Below are 21,113 nucleotides of genomic sequence, written 5' to 3'. Positions count from 1 at the left end.
CATATATCACCTGTAATACCACGTTCAACAGTACACGTTCGATCCTGTGACAAACATGTCTATCTGCATGTGCACCGAGTTCTAATTCTTGGTACAACATACAACTTGCAGGTACCAATGACAACTTGCACGTGCTTTGAATCCTGTTCTGGGTACATGTAAAACAGGATTATCAATATTTTAAATCCATTTTGATTGTTTATGAAATACTCGTATATTAATTGCCTAAGAAGAATTTGAAGAAGCGTGAACTGCACCAATGACGGATTTATCCCAGCTTGGAGTTACACGTATAGTAAATCATGACAATGAAAGCTTAATATGATTTCAAAGTCATGTACGTATGATATAAATACTTGTTCCTACTTTAAATCCTTGATCTGTATCATGCGTCATCGTTATATAGGAAAATACCTTGAACTAAATATTTGTACAGTTTGTACGCTCATTAACTGAATAGACGACTTTATGTAATTATGACTAGTGTCATAACTGACTGACATTCCTATGAAACGTGCGTCACATGACTCCCTACCGTCTCGATAGTTACTTGCCGGCCCACGCCCATCAGCGGGTAGCTATAGATCTGCCAAATACAACATTAACGGGGAGGAGAACGGTATTACCCGAGTTCTCTTCCCGACTATCTATATACACGACGACACTCCCGCTGACATACTCTGCTTTACTGTCCATGACAAATGAGCGAAAACGAGACGGAACTAAAGAACCAGCACAGGGCATCAAAAGATTTATCCGCTTTCTTCGTTTCTTCTTTAGCACACTACTCTTATCTTCCGGTGCCAATTCTGTACTTGCGCACTGGAGTGCTAAGGCGATCTCTTGGTCGTTAATCATACAAACTCAAGCAGAACATTGCAAAACGATAGTTTTCCTGTCTGTTTTGAAGCTTTCTTCGGAAGCATGGTGTTTGGCAAAGCAAGTATTTACATACACCATTGGAGATTGTGTCTTTCATCATCCACGGCATTTCGGTTGCCATTGCTGCTATCTCTATTATTATGTGCGAAGCCATTACAACGTACACTGTAAGCACCAATGTACCGGAAAGTAGTCTAGATTATCACTATATACAGTGTGTCTTACCAGCGTTCTATGATGGCTTGCATAATAAAAAAAGCATGGCATTCATAACTGCATAATTGACAAACCTTTATGATATTCATGTTTTTCACCCATTTGATGCGACATATTGTTCTTCAGAAAATATTCTTTTGTCAAAATAAAATCTAATGAAGCGGTTTTTTTTTTAAATATCTTTATCGATAAGATAAGAATATTTCAGGTCTAGCTGCTCATTCTGGAAAGACATATTGTAGAGTTAATTTTTTTAGAAAAATCTGTTAATATTTCGTCAATGGTACATATATTTCTAATCGATTAAAACATTTTTTTCATATATGAGTGCATATAAAAATTAGGATATATGACACCATAATGTCTTCAACATAACAGAAATATAATCTTGTTCTAGTTATTTTTGTATGAATACTGTACACGAGAGGTACTGTATTAAGTCTAGTGATAATTTAGAACAATACCAACACGTCGGGGATGTTACGTTCGAAGAAAAAAATGCTCATCACATTTAATCACTTTAAGTTCTTGACCCGCGAACGACAAATTTCTGAAAAAAAAAATACATCCTAGGTTCAGGATGAAAAATACACATAATGTACATGTTATGTTGAAACACAGATTAAGGACTTGTGAGTTTTTGGAAATTATGTCATTATTGTTCCAATTTCAGAATCAACCGCTGGTTGTGATTGTTGTTAGTTAACTACTCAGGCGTGAATCGGAGACTAGGCATGACGTGAGGTCAAGTTAAAAGTAAAAGACGGACATTTCCGCGTTCATGATTGACGGACTTTCTCTCACTGAAATGGCTGACGAACTTCTAGCAACCTACATATGATTTTTAAGTCTCGTTTTTCAATGCCCCGGAAAAAATATTTTGGATATCAATTACTTGTCATTTTATTGGAAAGACTTATCGAAAGCGGCCTTTTTATAGTTGATTTGAAATATAAAGGCAATATTAAGACGATTTAATAAACGCATATTAGACTTCTATGGAAATCCACGGAGAAAAAAATTAGCCAGCTGCAGACTGATAGTCAGTTGTATAACCATGGGATGGAAACGTCTCGGTATACATGACACAAAGGTGATCTACACCACTGGTAACCAGTGTTTCCATTGGTAGTTTCCTTTTGTGTGGACAAGTCCTGGATATTTCCTTTACAAAACCTAATGCGTTAAAAAGTTCAGAGACAGATTGTCTGTACTTTGTCATAGGTGATGTCGGCTTCTTCAGTAATCAAACCTTATAAAAGGCATCACGTTTCCAACTGAATATACAGATTTGTGTAGAAGATCAGACGTACTCATTTCGGATCAAGTACACTCTTTAATATACTTGGCTTCAACATGAAGCCACGCATACCTATTGGGTTCGTCTGAAAGGAGTTTCATCTTCAAAAAATAGATTTGTCGTTGAAGCAGACATTCGAGTTTAGCTGGACTTATGTAAAAATAATTTTCTAATGAAAAAATCAAATGTAATCAATTTTTGTTTTGTTTTGAAACAATGCTGAAACCGAAGGAGGATAGTTGTCGCTTAACGATGAATAACAGCTATGCGTGCATTTCATGGAGTCGGGTTGAAAGATTTATAATTTCACGGGTGCCGTTATGCAACTGCATCACAGGAAACATTACAATGTTTAAATTCAGATTGACAAAGATCAATACTTAAGAAAAAAACAAAGGTTTCCTGCTGTTGGGTTTTTTTTTTTTTTTTTTTTGTTTCAGTGTAGTCGCTCCGGAAATCTGTAATTCAGTCTGGGATTATTTTTTTTTCTTTTTCATTTTTCACGCTAATATTATGGGTCCAAAATGAATGAAACTATCAAATGTTGAAAATAGCATTATGTTATCACAGTAAAGCATATTATGTTACTTACTAAAATGTCTTTACACTGGATAAGGAAAGAAAGATAGAAATAAGAAGCTGTTTTTTTAAATGCATTGCACGGTGTCTTGAATTATATGCGAAGAAATGTTTTGCTCATCAAAGCCAATTTCTGTGTTTGATTTAAGCAACAGTCCGCTGCTTTGTGAGAGACAGGACAATCGTCGATGGAACTCTGATCCATGATATATTTATAGTCCGGTGGGTGCGTTTTGTAATGGTTGTGTAAATAATATATTCGTTTATTTTCAGGTTATATGGAAGAAAGTGAAGGAAAAACATGCTCTGACAGTGGGCGAGTTCGTATTTGTGAAGGACCCAAGCTTTAGCGTTAAACACATACCCTACCGAGACGAATGGAACTTAATGATCAACAATGTACAGGTTAAACACGCCGGAAAGTACGAATGTCAAGTCAGCACTAAAGAAAACATGCATCGATACATCACACTTTCAGTCTCAGGTAACTCTCTTAGCTACAATTCGTTGTCACCGGAAGTTATAATTTATCGGATGCTTTGGCATTTTGTTCTACTTACAAGTCCCCAGAAATTTCGCCATGCTATGAAATGGTCTCAGCAGATATCCATCTCAAGAATTCGTGCTGTATCTGGTAACAAAATTAGCAAAGAATTCCTTTTATCTATCTTAGTTGAACGCATACCTCGGCTATGGATATGAACATACATATAACAGCTCGAATAACGAAGGTGTCTCAAGTCACTATGATGTGATAATCTTAAGCAGCTTCTGCAACTAAATATAAATCACAATAAAGCTCAACAAAGCTTTGGCCTACATGAACTCAGTTGAAGATCACAGGTGCGCGGTTCGACGCTCCCTAGCCGTGGCGTGACGTGATGTCATTGGGCAAGGCACTTTATCCTAATGGTTCTGGATGGCTGTGAAAGGCATCCCGTATGTTGTTCAGTGAGTTAGACTCAAGCTATTAGAAGGAAACCCCACCTTAGTATGACCCTTACTAATCAAGCGGCGATACACTCAATAAACAAACAACACTATTAAAATACATTGAAAAATACCTGATAACTGGCCCATATATATATCATGATGTTATGTTATCCCATTAAATTATTTAACATTGACTACTATAAAACTGGGTGTTCGTTCCCGGTCACTATAGCATGATGTAGAATGATAATTAATAAAACGCTCGTGTAGGTACAGTATATAGTACAGCTCTTTGATGCCTATATTTGAAGTTTCTGAAGAAGAATCAGTGTACCGTGACATAACGAAGAGTTTAATGTCGTAGTTGATTTTCTTTAAGAGTGTTCTCACTTGTAAAACAAAATATGCCTCTTATAGCTGATCAATTCAAATATGTTTCCCTGCAAAAGTATACATCGTACAATGCAACAACGAACATTTACAATTATTTTTTTCATATGCTAACATTGAAATAGTGATTTATTTCTTTTTTTATAAATAAATGCATATTTACTGTTCACCGGTTCTGACCAACGAGATTGCCTTTTCTATTTTGATATATTTATAAATATTAAAGTATTAACGAAAATTAACCATAGATCTGTAAATTGCAACACTCTTTTTCACATGGAGATGTCTTACATTCGTGATAAAATTGATTTCAAAGTTAAGATAATATTCAAATTTGATGATTTACATTCATAGACGGTTTAAACCGTAAACAGCTTCGTTTAAAGCCAGACTATTACAAAAGTTCTATTAAATGGACAGATGATATCTTTAGATGGAAATTCTGATGCGAGTTATCAGCGGATACGTACCATTGTGTACGACCAACTCATTTGCTCTTATACACATATCTACAGCTTATCGATATGGAAGGATAAAGACAACCTTATCTAACTGGGCGGTATGATGTTTCTCCGGGGACATTACATTTCAAGGAAAACAAAGAAAATGAGACATCTTTTGATGACGAGTGGCATAACTAGAGCTGTCTTTCCCGACCACGTCTAAATTGTAGTCTAGATATAATATTCCCAAGAGGATAACGTTGTGAGAAATAAAATTTACCTTATCTGACAACGTTTAAAGAAATTGCAGAAAAGTCCTTGAAGCTACTAGATATACCAGCAGATAAACGTCAATATTGTAACTAAGAACTATCCTGGGATGGGGTCCTAAGTCCTCCTGACCTACGAAGCTTGAAACGAAATGTCGATTAAAACAGCCAGACAAACTCATTGATCGTTAAGAAATCATTTTATTCTCATGATAAAATGAAACGTAAATGATTTGGCAATGAATTGGTATAGAGACCGTTAAAAACGTGGGATTGAAATAGTATACAATGGTTTCTGTTGACATCATGAGGACTGTATTATATCATCTGCTAACATTGAAATCCAATTTCGCCTACGATGGGTCATTTACTCCCTATTGTAACTCACCTGCTTAGTTTTTTATTTAGTGATAATATCTATTTTACAACAATTGCGAAGCAAGTTTTTCCAATTTCTATGAATCACTCTTGTTGGATCGGAAGGAAGCGCGCGAGGGGTCTACGTGTGGGAGGAAACCGGAGCACCCGGGAAAAACCAAAGTGGCCGGGCAGGTGACCCCATACCTCTTCACATTCATTCCGGTAATCGAACCCCGGACGACTGGGGGAAAGGCAAGCGCGTTACCACTGTGCCACCCGACCACCTACTTATTATACACATATGCACTGATGAGCGCAATTATTGTTTAACAATAGTGAATGGGTTACTTTAGTGGGTGTAGTGGTATTCGTTGGTAATTTAATACATTACCGTTGCCGAATAGTAAATAAAATTGCATCATACAGATATTTTGTTCTTATGCGACTTATCAGCAATGTTATTGACCTAGTTATGGAAAACTAGTCAGTGGTATTTAAGAATCAACATCACTCTTCAACATACGTTAGACATAAACATGGAGAAAACCACAAAACCCTAGAAACATTTCCTAAATAAATAGTTTTTATCGCCCTGGTTGGGAAATAATTTTGTTGACGATGCTGTGTGTATCGGAAACTGTTGATGATGTTAGGTGTATAGTATTCTGGCACGAGGGAAGCAGTGTTAGTAAAGGATGGTGAACTTTCCCTGTAACCACTTTGATGTAGCTTGTTGTTCTGACAGTGATTACAAGTACCTCCATGATTGTAGTTCACGGACAGCATCTACTAATTACAGATGTACAACACGGTGTATGTCTGTATGGTGTTTGGTGAATGACACGAGTTACAAATGATGATGTCGAGTAGCGATCCTCCATAATAACATACTTCATGTCGAGCTTTGGCGTTCTTCATGTCCTCTTGGGTAACATGCGTTAGCATCACCACAGCGGAACTATTGTGCACATACTTACATATGTAGGTAATTAAACCAACACAATAACTACCATGACCACCTGGATTATGATTCCAGTAATCTACCTATATATATATATATTATATCTTAAGACTTTGTAAAACTAATACTTATTAACACGTGCAATAATCAGAAGGAGTAATTGCATTTAAAAAAAAAATAAATACTTGCACGTGCATTATACTGTTGTAACGTTATTATGTTTCTTTGTGTACGTTTATTTACAGATAAACGGACGCGTATAAGAAGTAAGTTATATTTATGTATGTAAGTTGTTATCATGCCTCACCTAAAACCAGTTTTCTTGGCCATAATAACTGCATTTCTATCCGTTTTAAACATATTTCCGAGTTAATTCATCATTGTTTTCCTTGTTCGTTATAAATGTTGTTTTAACCTCCAACCAGATATCCTGTTGTTACTAAACCGATTGCATTAGTCATCGATATAAACCTACTGCATCCCTTTTTATCTCTTTAACACACAAACAACCGATACCAAACCATTACCTTTGTAACTGTCTTCTCTCTCTGTCGAACAAAGTCACACTAACACCTGATTATCCGCCTGATATAAAACAAAATTTTGAACATCCTGTCTAATATTTCGCCGATATTTACCATGCTACTGTTTCCAAATAATGGTTTAACTGCAAACTACCTAGCGACTGCTTTCAAACAATGAATGCATTTATAGTTTGTCTTTTTCATAACTATCACAAACTATTTACATATTACATACGTTAACCCGTTAAGCTTATTGCCCTTGCTTTGACTAACGCATAATCGTTCTTATACCAGTTCGGAATATATCCGATGGCTATTGTTGTTTGTACCAAATATTTGAAGTTTTTCCTCAGTTTCTTAATATACATTAGTCATAAATACAGTACAGCTTGTTAAAAGATAATTTCTTATCATATCCAACAACCATTAACTGTCTGATTTTATTAGAAACATATTTCAATTCTAAATATATATGTGTTGATATGCCAACCACCCTTACTATAATGTTTCATATTACACGAACATAATTTACAAGTAAAAATCATTCGCGCTGTGTAAATGAGCACATTTGCAAAAAAAAAAAAAAAAAAAAACTCGAGGTGAAATAATAATACGAGATGAAAACACAACAATGCTAGCATTTCCACGCCAGAACAGTTATTTCAAAAATCATTATGTCATCAAATTTAATCGTAAAACAAACAAAAAAACAAAAAATGAATTAATTAAAATGAGAAAAAAATATAAAAGAATAAATATAGATAGTCTTACAATAATGGTAATCATTTTACACGTATTTCTGATTAATCAAGATCATATTAAAACGACTCATAAATCGCAAGTATGATTACACCCAGACATATATCTTTACCAGAACACAGGAGCATTTCCGTGTATGACAAGGATATAATACACAGACACTCATCATCAGAATAACACTAAACCCATCTAGACATGTTCGCAATCTGCCAATATCCCACTTCATTTTTTCTATCAATATGCAGTAATTATATGCTATCTCTTAATTGTATTATAGCAATACGCCCGAACAAAAGCAGACACCGTTGCCACGTTAATGTCCCATTACATATACTTTTGTTATTGTCACCCAAAAATACATATACTAGATTACTTATGAAAACAGCATTGATGGTTTGTAAAAGCACACCAGTTGTTCATCGAAGGCTGGGTGATTTAAATATTGCATTGAAACAATCACATCAGCCACAATGGTGACGCGCAAGACTGCAGGAGTACAAACACATGTTAATGATGGGTCCAGGGTTTTGGAAAAAGGAAACGGACAAATGCTGTCACCGACTCATTAAAAGAAAAGTTGTAATAGAAAATAAATATTTCCGAAAGAATGAGACGTCCATTTCTCTTAACTTTTGGATCAGCCTCGCACAAGAGACTTTTACGAAATTTCAGTGGATTTGTTGGTGAAGTATTTAAAGGAACAAAACTTCTACTAAATATGTGATATGAATAAGGTAGAGGTGACACAGAACTGTATATCAATGCTGATTTCGATCACCCAGTACGCCAGAGTGGACTGATATGGGTAAAGGTTATTCCCTGATTATTTAAATTACATACTGACATTTGTACATTTATATATATAAATGTTAAGCCTCAACCAGAAATTTCACTCTATATCTATGTGTGTGTTTGTATATATCAATGGAAATTAAAGATGGCAAGCCCCATTAATGTATGCAAACAGTGCACAGGAACTTTCTGGGATTTCGGTCGCTACTGTTACATATTCCCAGAACGGTGTACAGGCCGTTTTGCTGCACCAACATCAGCTATTAATGAAAAAATAAAGCCTATATCAATATCGAAAATATCTATTTTGAATTACACGAAAAAGTACAATTTATATTTCACCACAACGCAAGCATATGTGTTTAAATAATATCTATATTGTGTTTATTCTCTTCCAAATGTGATTTATACTCGATTTCGCCGTATGTTTTCGATATAAGTAATGCTGAGTTGCGTGCGATGAGACTGTTTGGCGGGTTGTGAGACTGGTTGGTGTAGATCTGTGTCTGATTTACGTTCACGTAGCTCTCTTCACTCTAGATTTAAATTGAATATCACACTAGATCGTTTATTTAAATTAACGATGTATCACACCTTGGTAATCAGTTAATATATTTTATTATTTATCTATGGTTATTTATGAATTATAAACACAACAAAGTAAAAACTATCCTCCGTACAACCTGACATTTATCTACACTCCTCCGTATAACCTGACATTTATCTACACTCCTCCGTACATCCCGAAACTTCATCTACACTCCTCTGTACAACCCGGCATTTATCTACACTCCTCCGTACAAACTGACATTTTATCTACACTCCTCCGTACAAACTGACACTTTATCTACACTCCTCCGTACAAACTGACACTTTATCTACACTCCTTCGTACAACCTAACACTTCATATACGCTCCCCCGTACAAACTGACATTTCATCTACACTCCTTCGTACAACCTAACACTTTACCTACACTCCTCCATGCAAACTGACATTTCATCTACACTCCTCCGTACAATCTGTCATTTATCTATACTCCTCCGTACAAACTGACACTTCATCTACACTCCTCCGCACAACCTAACACTTCATCTACATCCCCCGTACAACCTAACACTTCATCTACACTCCTCCGTACAACCTAACACTTATCTATACTGCTCTGTACAAACTGACACCGGAACAACTACATACACTGGTAGAATTGACAATATGTCGTTTACACTCTTGCGTACTGGTAAAACGACTTCGACTTCACTCTCCCGTGCAGACAGACACCACAATGTCCTAAACACTCCTCTGAACAGCTACACACCAAACGTCATCAAACAAATGACCTTCATAAGACGCATTCTACTGATAAAGACAACCAGAACATTTTCAAAATACCACGACATCAACATTGAAAACAGACCATGTCGTCTTCACTCCTCCATACACTCTAAAACAATGAGTCAACACTCTTGGTTATAGACCGATAACGCTCGACATCCGCCAATACATATCAGCACCACATCATAAGGCACTTCTGTAGATTCAGACACCAATTCATTGACATGTATGCAGGCAAATATTACGTCATCAGAACAAACATCCTCGTATATAAAATCACTCCTCTCTCTACTACGACACCGTACATGAGTACACTGACAACGTGTCCGAATGTATTAACAACGCACTTAGGACTTGTATTATAAAGCCGAAAGATAAGTATTTTGTATATGACAGCACTTGAATGTTTAAAAATAAAAAAATAGATATATAAATAAATGATCAGATCGAAGATAAATTGAAGATATATGAAAGGATATAAAATGTAACAAGGTCCAAAACTACCCTGGTTTTTCGAAGGTATTAATGATTGTCAAATAGTGCACTCATACGAGTAAGTCTAAAGTATTATGTAAGAAGCTCAATAACCCTAAATATGATTGGTGAAATACCCTGTTACTGAACTAAGGTACGGATCAATAGACGGTCAAATGTCCTCACATTTCTCATCAAAACAGCAAAGACGTTTTATTTATGTGTACGTCTGTGCTACAGCATGATATCCTTTTCAAGATAATCTTGAGAATGTGTTTTCTCAATATGTTTTCGATGCGATGCGACTTCGGAAGTATCCGACATTTATGCAATACATCGGGGACGATAAATACCTACGCAACACCAAAGAAGTCGATATGGTTTTGGCATAGCCACCACAACACGAAGAAAGCTAGCTAGATGGAAAATGCATTCAAGACTAAGATCCCATAAACGTCAGTGGTATTGGTCCTGGGGTATGAATTGCCGGCGTTAGTGTGAGTGTGAATGTAAAAAGACCTGTCACCTGTGACATGTGGCTACAGACGAGACGATTTGGACCGGTATCACGGCAATAACATCGTCTGTGGTGCTAGCCTTATCATTTCTGAGCCTGCCACCACACCATTAATTCTTCGCTAGCCATGCCTCCTCTTAATTGTGCGTAGCGGCCTGTGTCACCAGAACGCTTTTACAGGAGAGTTCATTTACGTCTAAAACATTGGAAAACATTAAACCGAAAGTAATACGTTGGTGATAGTTTTCGACTTTCAGCAAACCATATACATGTACTTGTTTGTATCCATGTTGTTAAGTATTGTTTCTTAACGTCTTTTGCTATCGACTTAGTTCCTACAAATATTTGTCAGACATTCACGTATGACATCTGTCGATAAGCTATATCAACTACAGGCTTTTAAAAATATTGAGAAGCAAAGTTTCTATTTGGAGGATTTTGTGAGATGTCAGCGGTCTTTAAACAAATTATACAATGACTTTTGTTAAATTTCAAATTGTTAAAATTCCAAGCTAGAATAATGTTCTCAGATCAATGAAATTGTCTTAATCAATTTAGATGATTATTGGTACAATAGGTTTTGATATGTTATGGGTGTTTCCGTGAATACCCTTATGGTGGTGATATGCTGTTTTTATACGCTGTACCGTAATTATGACACATTTATCTGACCTACTTGTTATTTAAATAGTTCATTAATAAAAGAAGTGGCCAACATTACCCTATAATTGGCAAATTGATTCCGACAGAATACATTATTGAGAAAGCAAATGTAATTAATCATTTCCTACCGTTCAGTAACCCACAACATCATCATGTTTACTTATATCTTGGTTTATAATGGGTTCAAATATGAATGCTAGCAAAGCATTCCACAATACATCAAAGACGTTCCCGAAACATAAACGGCAGGAAGGAAGACCTGTGTCAGTGGCGTAGAACATCAAATGTAATAAGCGCCCCTAAACGTTCTATACGAAAATAAAATCATAAAAACAAGATCATAAAACATAAATCAGAAAACATAAGCTAGAGCACTTGTAAACTATAGACAAAGAATAGTTTCCAACATGAACATTTTGAAACAACATTTTGATATGGTAAGAAATGTAATAGTGACGTCGGCTTGATCGTCAGTAGTCGATGCTTGAAACCGGGATTTCATTCTGAAGGGGTTGATGGAAACCGTTTATTGTGTACGATAGAATTTTCATTAAACAATATGTTATTCTATTTTACTAAACGCTATGCTGTCACATTTTGATGCATGTTTTCATATATGTTTCAGATGAACCAAGCAAAAATTATCCAGGTGAGTATGGATTATGATTTACACGTCAGTCAATGATAAGTTAACAGTGTGGCTTTCCCTGTTTGCCTGTTCCACGTTCAAACTGTGAATTCAGAATATGTTCCATACGTCTTTACACCTTCACTGCTTCAATATACTCCAGCAGGCGGCCATATTCTTCTTTTTACATAAGGTTCCCAGAGATTGGAACTATGAATTAATAATGTGGTGCATTTTGAAATCATGAAGTGTTAAAAAAATGACATGTCACTTGCATGATCTTTCCAAGCGTAATGACGTCATTATATTAACATTTCAAATTACAAATTATTTTTGACAAAACGACACAAAATGTGTTGATTTAATTTTAGATAGACAATAGTCGTTAATTGGGCCCCTATTGGTGTAGTTTTATTAAGTTAGAGCGCGTATGATTTACAGACGCCGAAGAGTGTCTATATGCTTTAGTCAGACACTACAAGATCGTTGATCAAGGGACACACTGTTGTCGATCTTACTTAGACAGACGCTAGATAATCAATGGAAACTCGAATGTCAAGATTAAGTTGAACAACAGATGATTAATTAACACACACGGGTGTCTGTATCGATAGACAGACAACAGAGGATTGCTTACTCGTGGACACTTTATCAATATTGTCTTCTGTAAGAATGGACAATCAGCACAAATGTGTTGTAGACGATACAATGAGGTAGAATAGGATTGATTTACCTACAGGGATACCTGTATCAATTAACACAGACTAACGGGTTGATCACACAACAAATATGAAAGACGTATGAAAAGTTATATATTTTGTTATATATTTTTATGGGACAAGTCAAATGATTTTCACAATAAATTGTAACGGGAAATTAAAGGAAAGCAACAATTCTATATCCATCTAGACCTAATGAATTTAAGGAAACATCTGATTTTCTCAATGTGAAGCGTATAAGACATATAACATATAAATAGTATATAAAATACATTTCAGATTTGAAGATATTCAATTTCTAAAATGTTCAAGGATTTAATCAAATAAAAAGAGCTGGCCTATAATCATATAGAAGGATTTAAAGTGAAGGGGCTCTTATTGTCATAAATTGTACATGTTTATCATTTTAGCAGAGATATAATTATCCTGTCACGCTGATGAATTGGCCGAAATTCGCAAGATCTGACAACACCACCTACTGTGCTGTGTACTTAATTCGGATATCCTTTTCACGGCGTATTTTAAACATTCCACGACGGCTAATTTTTAATCTAGTTAATTTTATTTCAGAATATGTTTTCTTAATGCAATTGATTCTGTTGTACACGTAATACAAGTACAATTACAAAAGGGAAATGACAAATGTATATGGCGTCAGGTCTTGTCTATACAAATCATTTTAAAGAGCCTATTGAATGTCCATGAAGCCATTTTCTATACGTGGTAAAGCAGCGTATTTTACAGACCTTGTTTTATGCGATGTATATCAGGAATATATGTTGTAATGTTCCATTGATGTTCTTGGTAAAGCAAAGGTAGATATATTAGCTAGCTCATTAATAGCTAAGCTACATTGTGTAAACCAGCGTTAGCTGTATGCATGATCCATTCATTCTCGTGGTAGCTCAACGTTAGATGTTCTAGTGGCTTATCAAGCATAAAGGTAGATCATTGATATATGTTTTTCATGGTCCATTGACAATGTAAAGCAGTGTCAGATATTCTGATATCCCATTATTAATTCTGGTAGATCAATTATAGGTTTTGAAGAAACCCGTTTATATTTGATAGTCTATCAATGTTCGATTGTAAAGACTCATGGATAATAGTGCTCGTACATCTGCACTTCATCGAATTTCTATAATTGAAGAAAATGTTTTAGAACGAAATACTTTAGCACAGGAATACATATCCCTAGCATACTAATAAAACAGTTAACATAAGTTTAAATAAACGCGTATCTGGAATAATTTTCTATTCAAATGAGTATGTTGACAACTTACTTAAAAGATAGTTATCATGTTTGACACGTCCAGTTAAAGTGGATGGTCAGTGCAAGGCATTCAAATTGTGTTTCAAATGACCAGTTTGATAGCTGCAAAGACATTCTGAAGTAGTTTTGCTGCTGACATAGAACATAAAAAAGTTTAACGTATTTAGTAAATGTCGTGTACTTTATTCACTCTAACACATTGGTGCTTCCAACGGATAACTTCTTCTAACATTACTTAAATTCAAGTTTTTAAACATCTCACTTTGACTACAATTCGCCATCCCTCTGTCAAAGGTATAATGGCGAAATCTCATTGCTCTTGAAACATTGAACAAGAGTTTGTAAGGGCGCACTGTTGCGTGTAACTGTTTTGTACACTATATATCTGATACACTTTTATGGTACAATCTGTACGGGAATGGAAATCGTTGTCTGATTAGTATTTCATACTTATTTGTAAAATATGTGGACGGCTATGGTTGGAGTATATTGATGTTGTATAAGCACTGCAGCATGCTTTACTAACGCCTGCCTTGATTAACACTGGTTTGTATCCCCAGAGGTCCACATATCCGGACCAAAGTTTGTAGAGCGAGGACATCCTATTCGCCTGACGTGTAACGCAACGGGTTCCCTTCGACCCCCGGAGCTGATCGACTGGTTCCTGGAAGGACGAAAGATTAAGTCAAACTCAATTGGAGGAATATCCATTTCAAAGTATATGCGACAGGAAACAAACACTCTATACAGCGAACTCGTCATCAGACACAGCGACCAGGTGGATTCTGGGACGTACATCTGTCGAAGCTCGGACAATAAGATAACAAGTCATGACTTACTCGTGTTAAATGGTAGGTCACACCGGGGACCATCGGATGTACTCAATGGTAGGTTACGTTGAGCCTCACGCGATGGTTGGTCTCACCGTGACTGTTTTAGGATTTCATTCTCTCACACACTGAAGAGAATCTGACGAATAAAACTATTTCACTCGCACTCTTGTCAAACACTAATATCATTGGTAGGTTTGAGCCATCACAATAAATGTCAAACGGGTAAACGAATAGAACTATTAGATCACACATAGCGATATTAGGCTTACAAAATTGTTATTTGATGTAATCACGATGCGTTATTGACCATATTCTTTGGTTGGTACCAATTTAAAATCTAATATAGCAGTATCAAACAACGTTAACTGTATCACACAGCTGATTCGGGGTTTCATTAAAATATGAAATTCAATAACTTTCACAATTTCAATATTGATTGAAATTTTTAGAAGAATGTTTATTACACGAGTATATTCTCAAATTTGCCATTAGTTGAACATTTGGCATGCCGGTTTTGAAAGGATATTCGTCGTCACAACATTTGTGTTAGGTCATATCGATAGCACTAAATACCATATCGCTTTTGAATGTCTTTACCTCCAAACTTGTGTGGTTCCTGTTATGGTCTCCATTGCAAATCTAACATAATTGTATTGCTGATCTCACTGTTATTCCCTCTCCTTGAATAAAATGACCCACACCTGTGTCAAAGACGCTAATACAATCACTCCATGGTTTGTATATGTATTTATACATAGTTAATATAAGTTGGATTTGAAATTTTATTTCATATAAACTCACGTTTGCATGCTACACGCTTTGTTTTATTTGAACACAGATTAAATGATATCCGTTCTATTGTGTATGGTATCGATACCGTGTTTATGGGTTACTGGTATTGCGATAACGTTTATTGATAAATTTTATAAATAAGAGCAAATTTGAATGATTCATCAAAGTCCCAGACATCGTTAAGTTTTTAAACTATTAAATACAATCTATAATTGTCATTATGGTAAAATGATCATTGTGCATTGCTCTGAAAAGTACTGACACCGCAAAATATTATGTCTTATCAACTTATGTCTGGCACTGTTTGTTACAGCAGAATCTACACTCGGAAAACGAGGTGAGTACAACAATAGGTTTATTAAGGATACCCATGTCTTATATAGAGATTGGGAATTCCATGTTCTTGACTTATTTTATTTTCTTAACATCATAAGGTTGCTTTAGTTGTGTCTTTGTTATTTTAATCGAAATAAGTAGTTATCATAATTGTTTGTCTGAAACGGATGTCGAGTGAAAAATAACACTAATTGTATGCCATTTGAAAACAACTGCACTTGCTTACATATGTAATATGAAAACCACGTGTAATACGCTTGGTAGTCATATCTCATTATTTCTGGTATATTTAAAATCGTTGCAAAATGTATTGTCATCCGTTATCCACACAGCAACGTCATATTTGTTATCGTCAGATATCAACATACATTTTATCTTTATTAAAGATAAAAAGATAAGTGTTTCATCATTAATTGCTAGCCTGTATTATTGATTTATCATTGTCTTTATAACTTGCCAGTGAGCTATTTTGTTTTCATTAATTTTATTTCAGTAATTTATTTGCCATGGAAATGTGATACATTACAAACTAGATAGAAAATCTGTCGGGTTGTAAACCAGATATAGATAAACATGTCGGTGGGTCCGTGAAGTTGTTACGTAACATTCCTGAAATGTCCTACAGGGAATCATACAACATATACATGGAATTTATAGTTTCCAATTCTGATCATTTCATCCGCCCTAGGTATCAGAATCTCGCAGCAAATTTGATAATAAACTAAACGAAATAATGATGCGAATTATACCTTCAAAACACATTCGATCGATATTTTCAGAGAAATGGTCTAACATTCTGTTTCAGTGTATTTATAATAGGCTTTAAATGACAGCTTAGATTTTTAAATAGCGTATAGAGAATTACGTGTTTGTGCAAGAAACAGATTGTAAAATAAATAATTAGTAGTCATGTCACTACCAGGCATATTAAAATAATGTTTAGTTAAGTTATTACCTTACCCAATAATTATTTATGGTTGTTGTCTAAAATTCTACGAACGATTCGCGAAATTTATTTTTATAGCTTAATAAAGATTAAAATTTGCTTCGTCAATAGAGGATCGGTTTAAATCTTCCATGCCAAGTCAATATTATACGCCTTTGCACAAAAAATCAAACCAAAGCTTCAGTTTAGGGGCGCTGCAAAACGTTGGCGTGTGTACGTTCATGTCAGGAATAAAAAATGTAACTGAGCTATAGTCAATTGATTGTTCTGACCAGGTTTAAATGCAACAGTAGATTTGAGTTCATCAGACTTGAACACACCAGGAAAAAATATGAATGCTGCAATTGTATTCAATTGTACCGCAATGCACCTCGATGACTTTATATAATAGCATATAATGGTATACACACATACTTTTTATATCATACTCTTCTTGCAATCAACGTAATTATTGCGGTGATTGATATGTACTTAGCTAGTGCAAGTAATTTGAATTTATTTCATGGCGGATGCGCCCGCTCTTACGCAGTCGGAAATTCTAAATTGGCTTCTCGGTAGCAGCTCGAACTTAAAAAGGAGAGTTTTGCTTTGAAATGTCAAACATCGAAACGTAGATAACTAAAAGTGATTGTTTATGTTTGCTAGAAAACAGTTGCTTTAATTTCTCTTCTAGAATCTAATATAGATCCGGATAATTTACCTATTAATGAAGATACATCAAAAACAGGAAATCACCAGAGTCGGAATCGACCGTCCCAAGGGGTGTTCTTCTGTGTCCTTCTCATTCCCTTCGTGCTTATATGAGTCTCTACCAGTGGTGGTGAGTAGAAAGTCACATTACTGTTAAACATGGTTACTTTCATTACACTTTTGAAAACGTATTTGAAAAAATTTGAAAAAATCAATTCAATAGACATCCAATAATTTATTTCTTATTAAAATTGAAAATAAAGAATAGTAACTATGTGATCCTATCTTGCTGATGTCAATAACATTCACAAAAGGCTGCGAAGCAGGTCTATAGATAATAAGTGTATATTAAATTTCGACTTTGTTTTTTATTTTCACTTATCTTTATTCTATGTTATTCACGTTTTAAATACTGCGTTTTTTTTCTTTGTTTTATAACAGTAACGGTGGGGACAGGTCATCGCCGTTCCTGCTACATGTCATATATAGAACCTATTTTTGTACGTATGTAAGAGGAACAACAACTTGCCTTGACGACTGCTCTGCCACGTGTGGGCGAGGCCTTGCTTTATCATACTACAGAACGGAAGTAGATTACTGAAGGTATGTCGCTAAAAACCAATAAAATATGAGTCGACTGATTTAGCAAGTGTAATATCCATAATAGAACCAAATTATGAAGTTAAGGTTTACCTGTAAGTCCAGCTTTATGGTAAAAACATTTACTTAGATACTTCGCAAAAAAGATAAAGTATAAAATATGTTTCAAATGAAAAACATTTATGATCTTTGCTGAATGAGTAATTTCAAATATTTCAAACGTACCAAATAGCACAAGAGACATTCATAAAGAGGTTATTCAGCGGTTGGTTTAGTGTATTGAATTTCTTACAAAACAAATAAATGAATAAACAGATAAAACTACATTAGCTTCGGCTGTTTCCTCAAAGAGAAAAGGTAAATGAAAAATCCTTTGGAATATGTGAATATGTGTCGTTTTATTACAAATGAAGTGATTGTGAAAGAAATAATTTGGTATATCATCGTTGTCTATGAATTTGAAGAAGCATCCATTACGTGGTCAATCACAAATTCCGTTATGATCGCATTTTAGTTCTCGCGAGTGCCCTTATTTCCAAATTCGATATCGATTTAGAGTTCACACAAAGTTCATCTCGCCAGATTAATCCATGTGTTAATTAGCAATTGTAACTATTTGCGTTGAGAATTAAGTAACATCCATATCTTGTGTTAGAAATTGAGTTTACTCTCGTCTGCATTTTAGAGTCTCTTACTGTAAAAAGAATAATTCATCTTAAACATTACAAACTCAACGTTTGTATGAAAGCCACTCAAGTGAACAGCACCTTTTGATAATTTAGAGTTAGATACATATGTACAATAGATCCACACAATGAATTAAACTGTATCATACAGCTGTGCGTCCTTGAAGAACTCGTCAGTGATGCTAGGGGCCAAACTTTTGAAGCCTAGGATGACTGAGTGAAATCCAAAGTTATTGAAAGAAAAGTCAAAATGTAGATGTGGAGGTGCAGCAGCTAAGTAAACGAATAAATTTTGCAATTTTCAAATATCAGATAAGTTTAGAACAGTGTCAAATACATATGTATAATCTGAACCGTGCAACAATTCGAATTAATGAAGACGTCGCATGCAGGTTACATCAAACCTCGGGGATTTAAAAGTCCACCAGCAGTGTCTACCACCTGCTATCTTTATGATTGTACAAAAGACACGAAAGCTAATAGCTTCGCAATATTCAAATATCAATGGCTGTTTTCTTTCTTAAATCAGCTCTTCAGAAGTTGATACGCAACACTGCTAATTTATCAAGCGACTTACCGAATTACATTTCATGTTATGAGGGGCAAAATAAAATATTAAGACAACAGAATAGTATGTTTGAACTGGAATTAAATATTTATATAAAATGTCTAATCTAAGGTAGAAAAAACTCATTGTTCTACGGTTATCTTTCACGGGATGTATTGTTTATGTTATAGGCAGGCAGGCACGCCCGGGGCCTTACAGGCGTCGAGAGAAGGATTGTTGAAGAACTGGGACCAAACTACGCTCAATCGTTTTTTGTTTTGTTTAATTTTCTACTTAATGACAATGATGAAGATGGACCCTACCTTCATAACGGGTAACGCTAGTAGGATCCGCTTTTATCTCCTTTGGACCCTCATGGCCAGTTGTTATATATCTTCATCTAAACGCTTCGATTGGAGGTAACATAAAAACGCTAACATTATAGATTTTACACGTGTTCAGATTTATCAGAATCATAGAAAAATGTTATAATAATATTTTAACAAGTATGGAAGGTCACCTGATTTCATGGATAACACTGTGGATTGTTCAGATATTTTGGGAGACAGTTCACTATTAAGTGGATGCAGATTACTTAGATGAAACGTGTATGCTATTCGTGTGCTCATACCTACTTTATAGAGGAAAGCTATGTAACAAGGATTCCAAGCACGTAAAGAGGCTGCGTAACCGTTACATAACGATGAGTCTATTTACACGTGCATGGTGCAGGAGGAACATATGGTATATGTGATAGTGTATGAACTATAGGTACATGCATTGACCTGTAGCATTGTCGCACGATCGACCTGACATGGACACGTGCTGTCATGTGATAATTTTAGCTGGTAACACATATTTCACTACATTCCGGAGATTATACAACAAGGGAAGACAGATTGATACGTGTTTTCTAAGGGAAAAACAGTTACTTTGGGACAACGTCGAAACATTCTGTTAAAGTTTGTAAATCGACGAAAAACATCATTGTTAATGGTGTCTTTGATCTCTATAGAGCATGTTACATAAACAATGTTAACATGATGGCTGTATTACCTACATATGCTTCTATTTGTTATGTATATAATGCAGGGCGTCTCTATTACGTGCGAGGATTACAAACACACCACAGCGCCCATAACACAACACAGTGGGGAATTCTCAGTGGTAGAACAAAACACTCGAGTCTTGTGCTTATATTTCAACCTGGAGGACATTCCACGCATAACAATAGGAATATCATTAATTTGTTATTATGTTTCTTCGTCAACATTTTCTTAATTGGTAAAGATATAAATTGATGTACGTAGCTTAATTGTGAAAGGTATTAATATTGATAGTTATTTCCCTAATTGTCCGTCCCATCTCTAGCAAACATGTACCAATCACGTGATGAATGCTATGCAAACAGTCTTCCATTACTACAATTGTAGACAATGTTGCAATGATAATGTGTTTTCAAATAAATACGATAAACTTTAGGTTTTCTTTTTTCAAAGTTGTGTATGTTTGCAACTCAGCTTCCAATATGTACAATGTGCCTCCTTTGAGGTGGTTCGTTACTCTTATAAGATTCAACTAGTGAACCATATTATCGCCAGATCAACAATGGCTGTCCTGATATAGTGATGTCAATGAGCATTATTAAAGGGATATTCCGCCCGAGA

General features: G+C 35.3%; 1 protein-coding gene across 1 annotated transcript in view; it reads left to right on the top strand.

The window, feature by feature from the left end:
• Nucleotides 1–20,911, top strand: part of LOC132560162 (zwei Ig domain protein zig-8-like) — a 92,119-nt gene extending 71,208 nt beyond the window's left edge. The window contains exons 3-10 of the mRNA XM_060224814.1: nt 3,251–3,461; nt 6,579–6,599; nt 12,022–12,045; nt 14,577–14,867; nt 15,955–15,978; nt 17,597–17,743; nt 18,055–18,216; nt 19,638–20,911. Of these exons, the coding sequence (XP_060080797.1) occupies nt 3,251–3,461; nt 6,579–6,599; nt 12,022–12,045; nt 14,577–14,867; nt 15,955–15,978; nt 17,597–17,727 (702 nt within the window). The 3' untranslated portion in view covers nt 17,728–17,743; nt 18,055–18,216; nt 19,638–20,911. The remainder of the gene's footprint in view (nt 1–3,250; nt 3,462–6,578; nt 6,600–12,021; nt 12,046–14,576; nt 14,868–15,954; nt 15,979–17,596; nt 17,744–18,054; nt 18,217–19,637) is intronic.
• Nucleotides 20,912–21,113: the final 202 nt, after the last annotated feature.

The sequence above is a fragment of the Ylistrum balloti genome, unplaced genomic scaffold (genome assembly GCF_031769215.1).
Source record: "Ylistrum balloti isolate Yb309-2 unplaced genomic scaffold, AGI_CSIRO_Ybal_v1 Utg371024, whole genome shotgun sequence".
NCBI classification, from domain to species: Eukaryota; Metazoa; Mollusca; class Bivalvia; order Pectinida; family Pectinidae; genus Ylistrum; species Ylistrum balloti.
The sequence above is the reverse complement of the archived record's forward strand: the minus strand, read 5'-3'. Positions and strand labels throughout refer to the sequence as shown.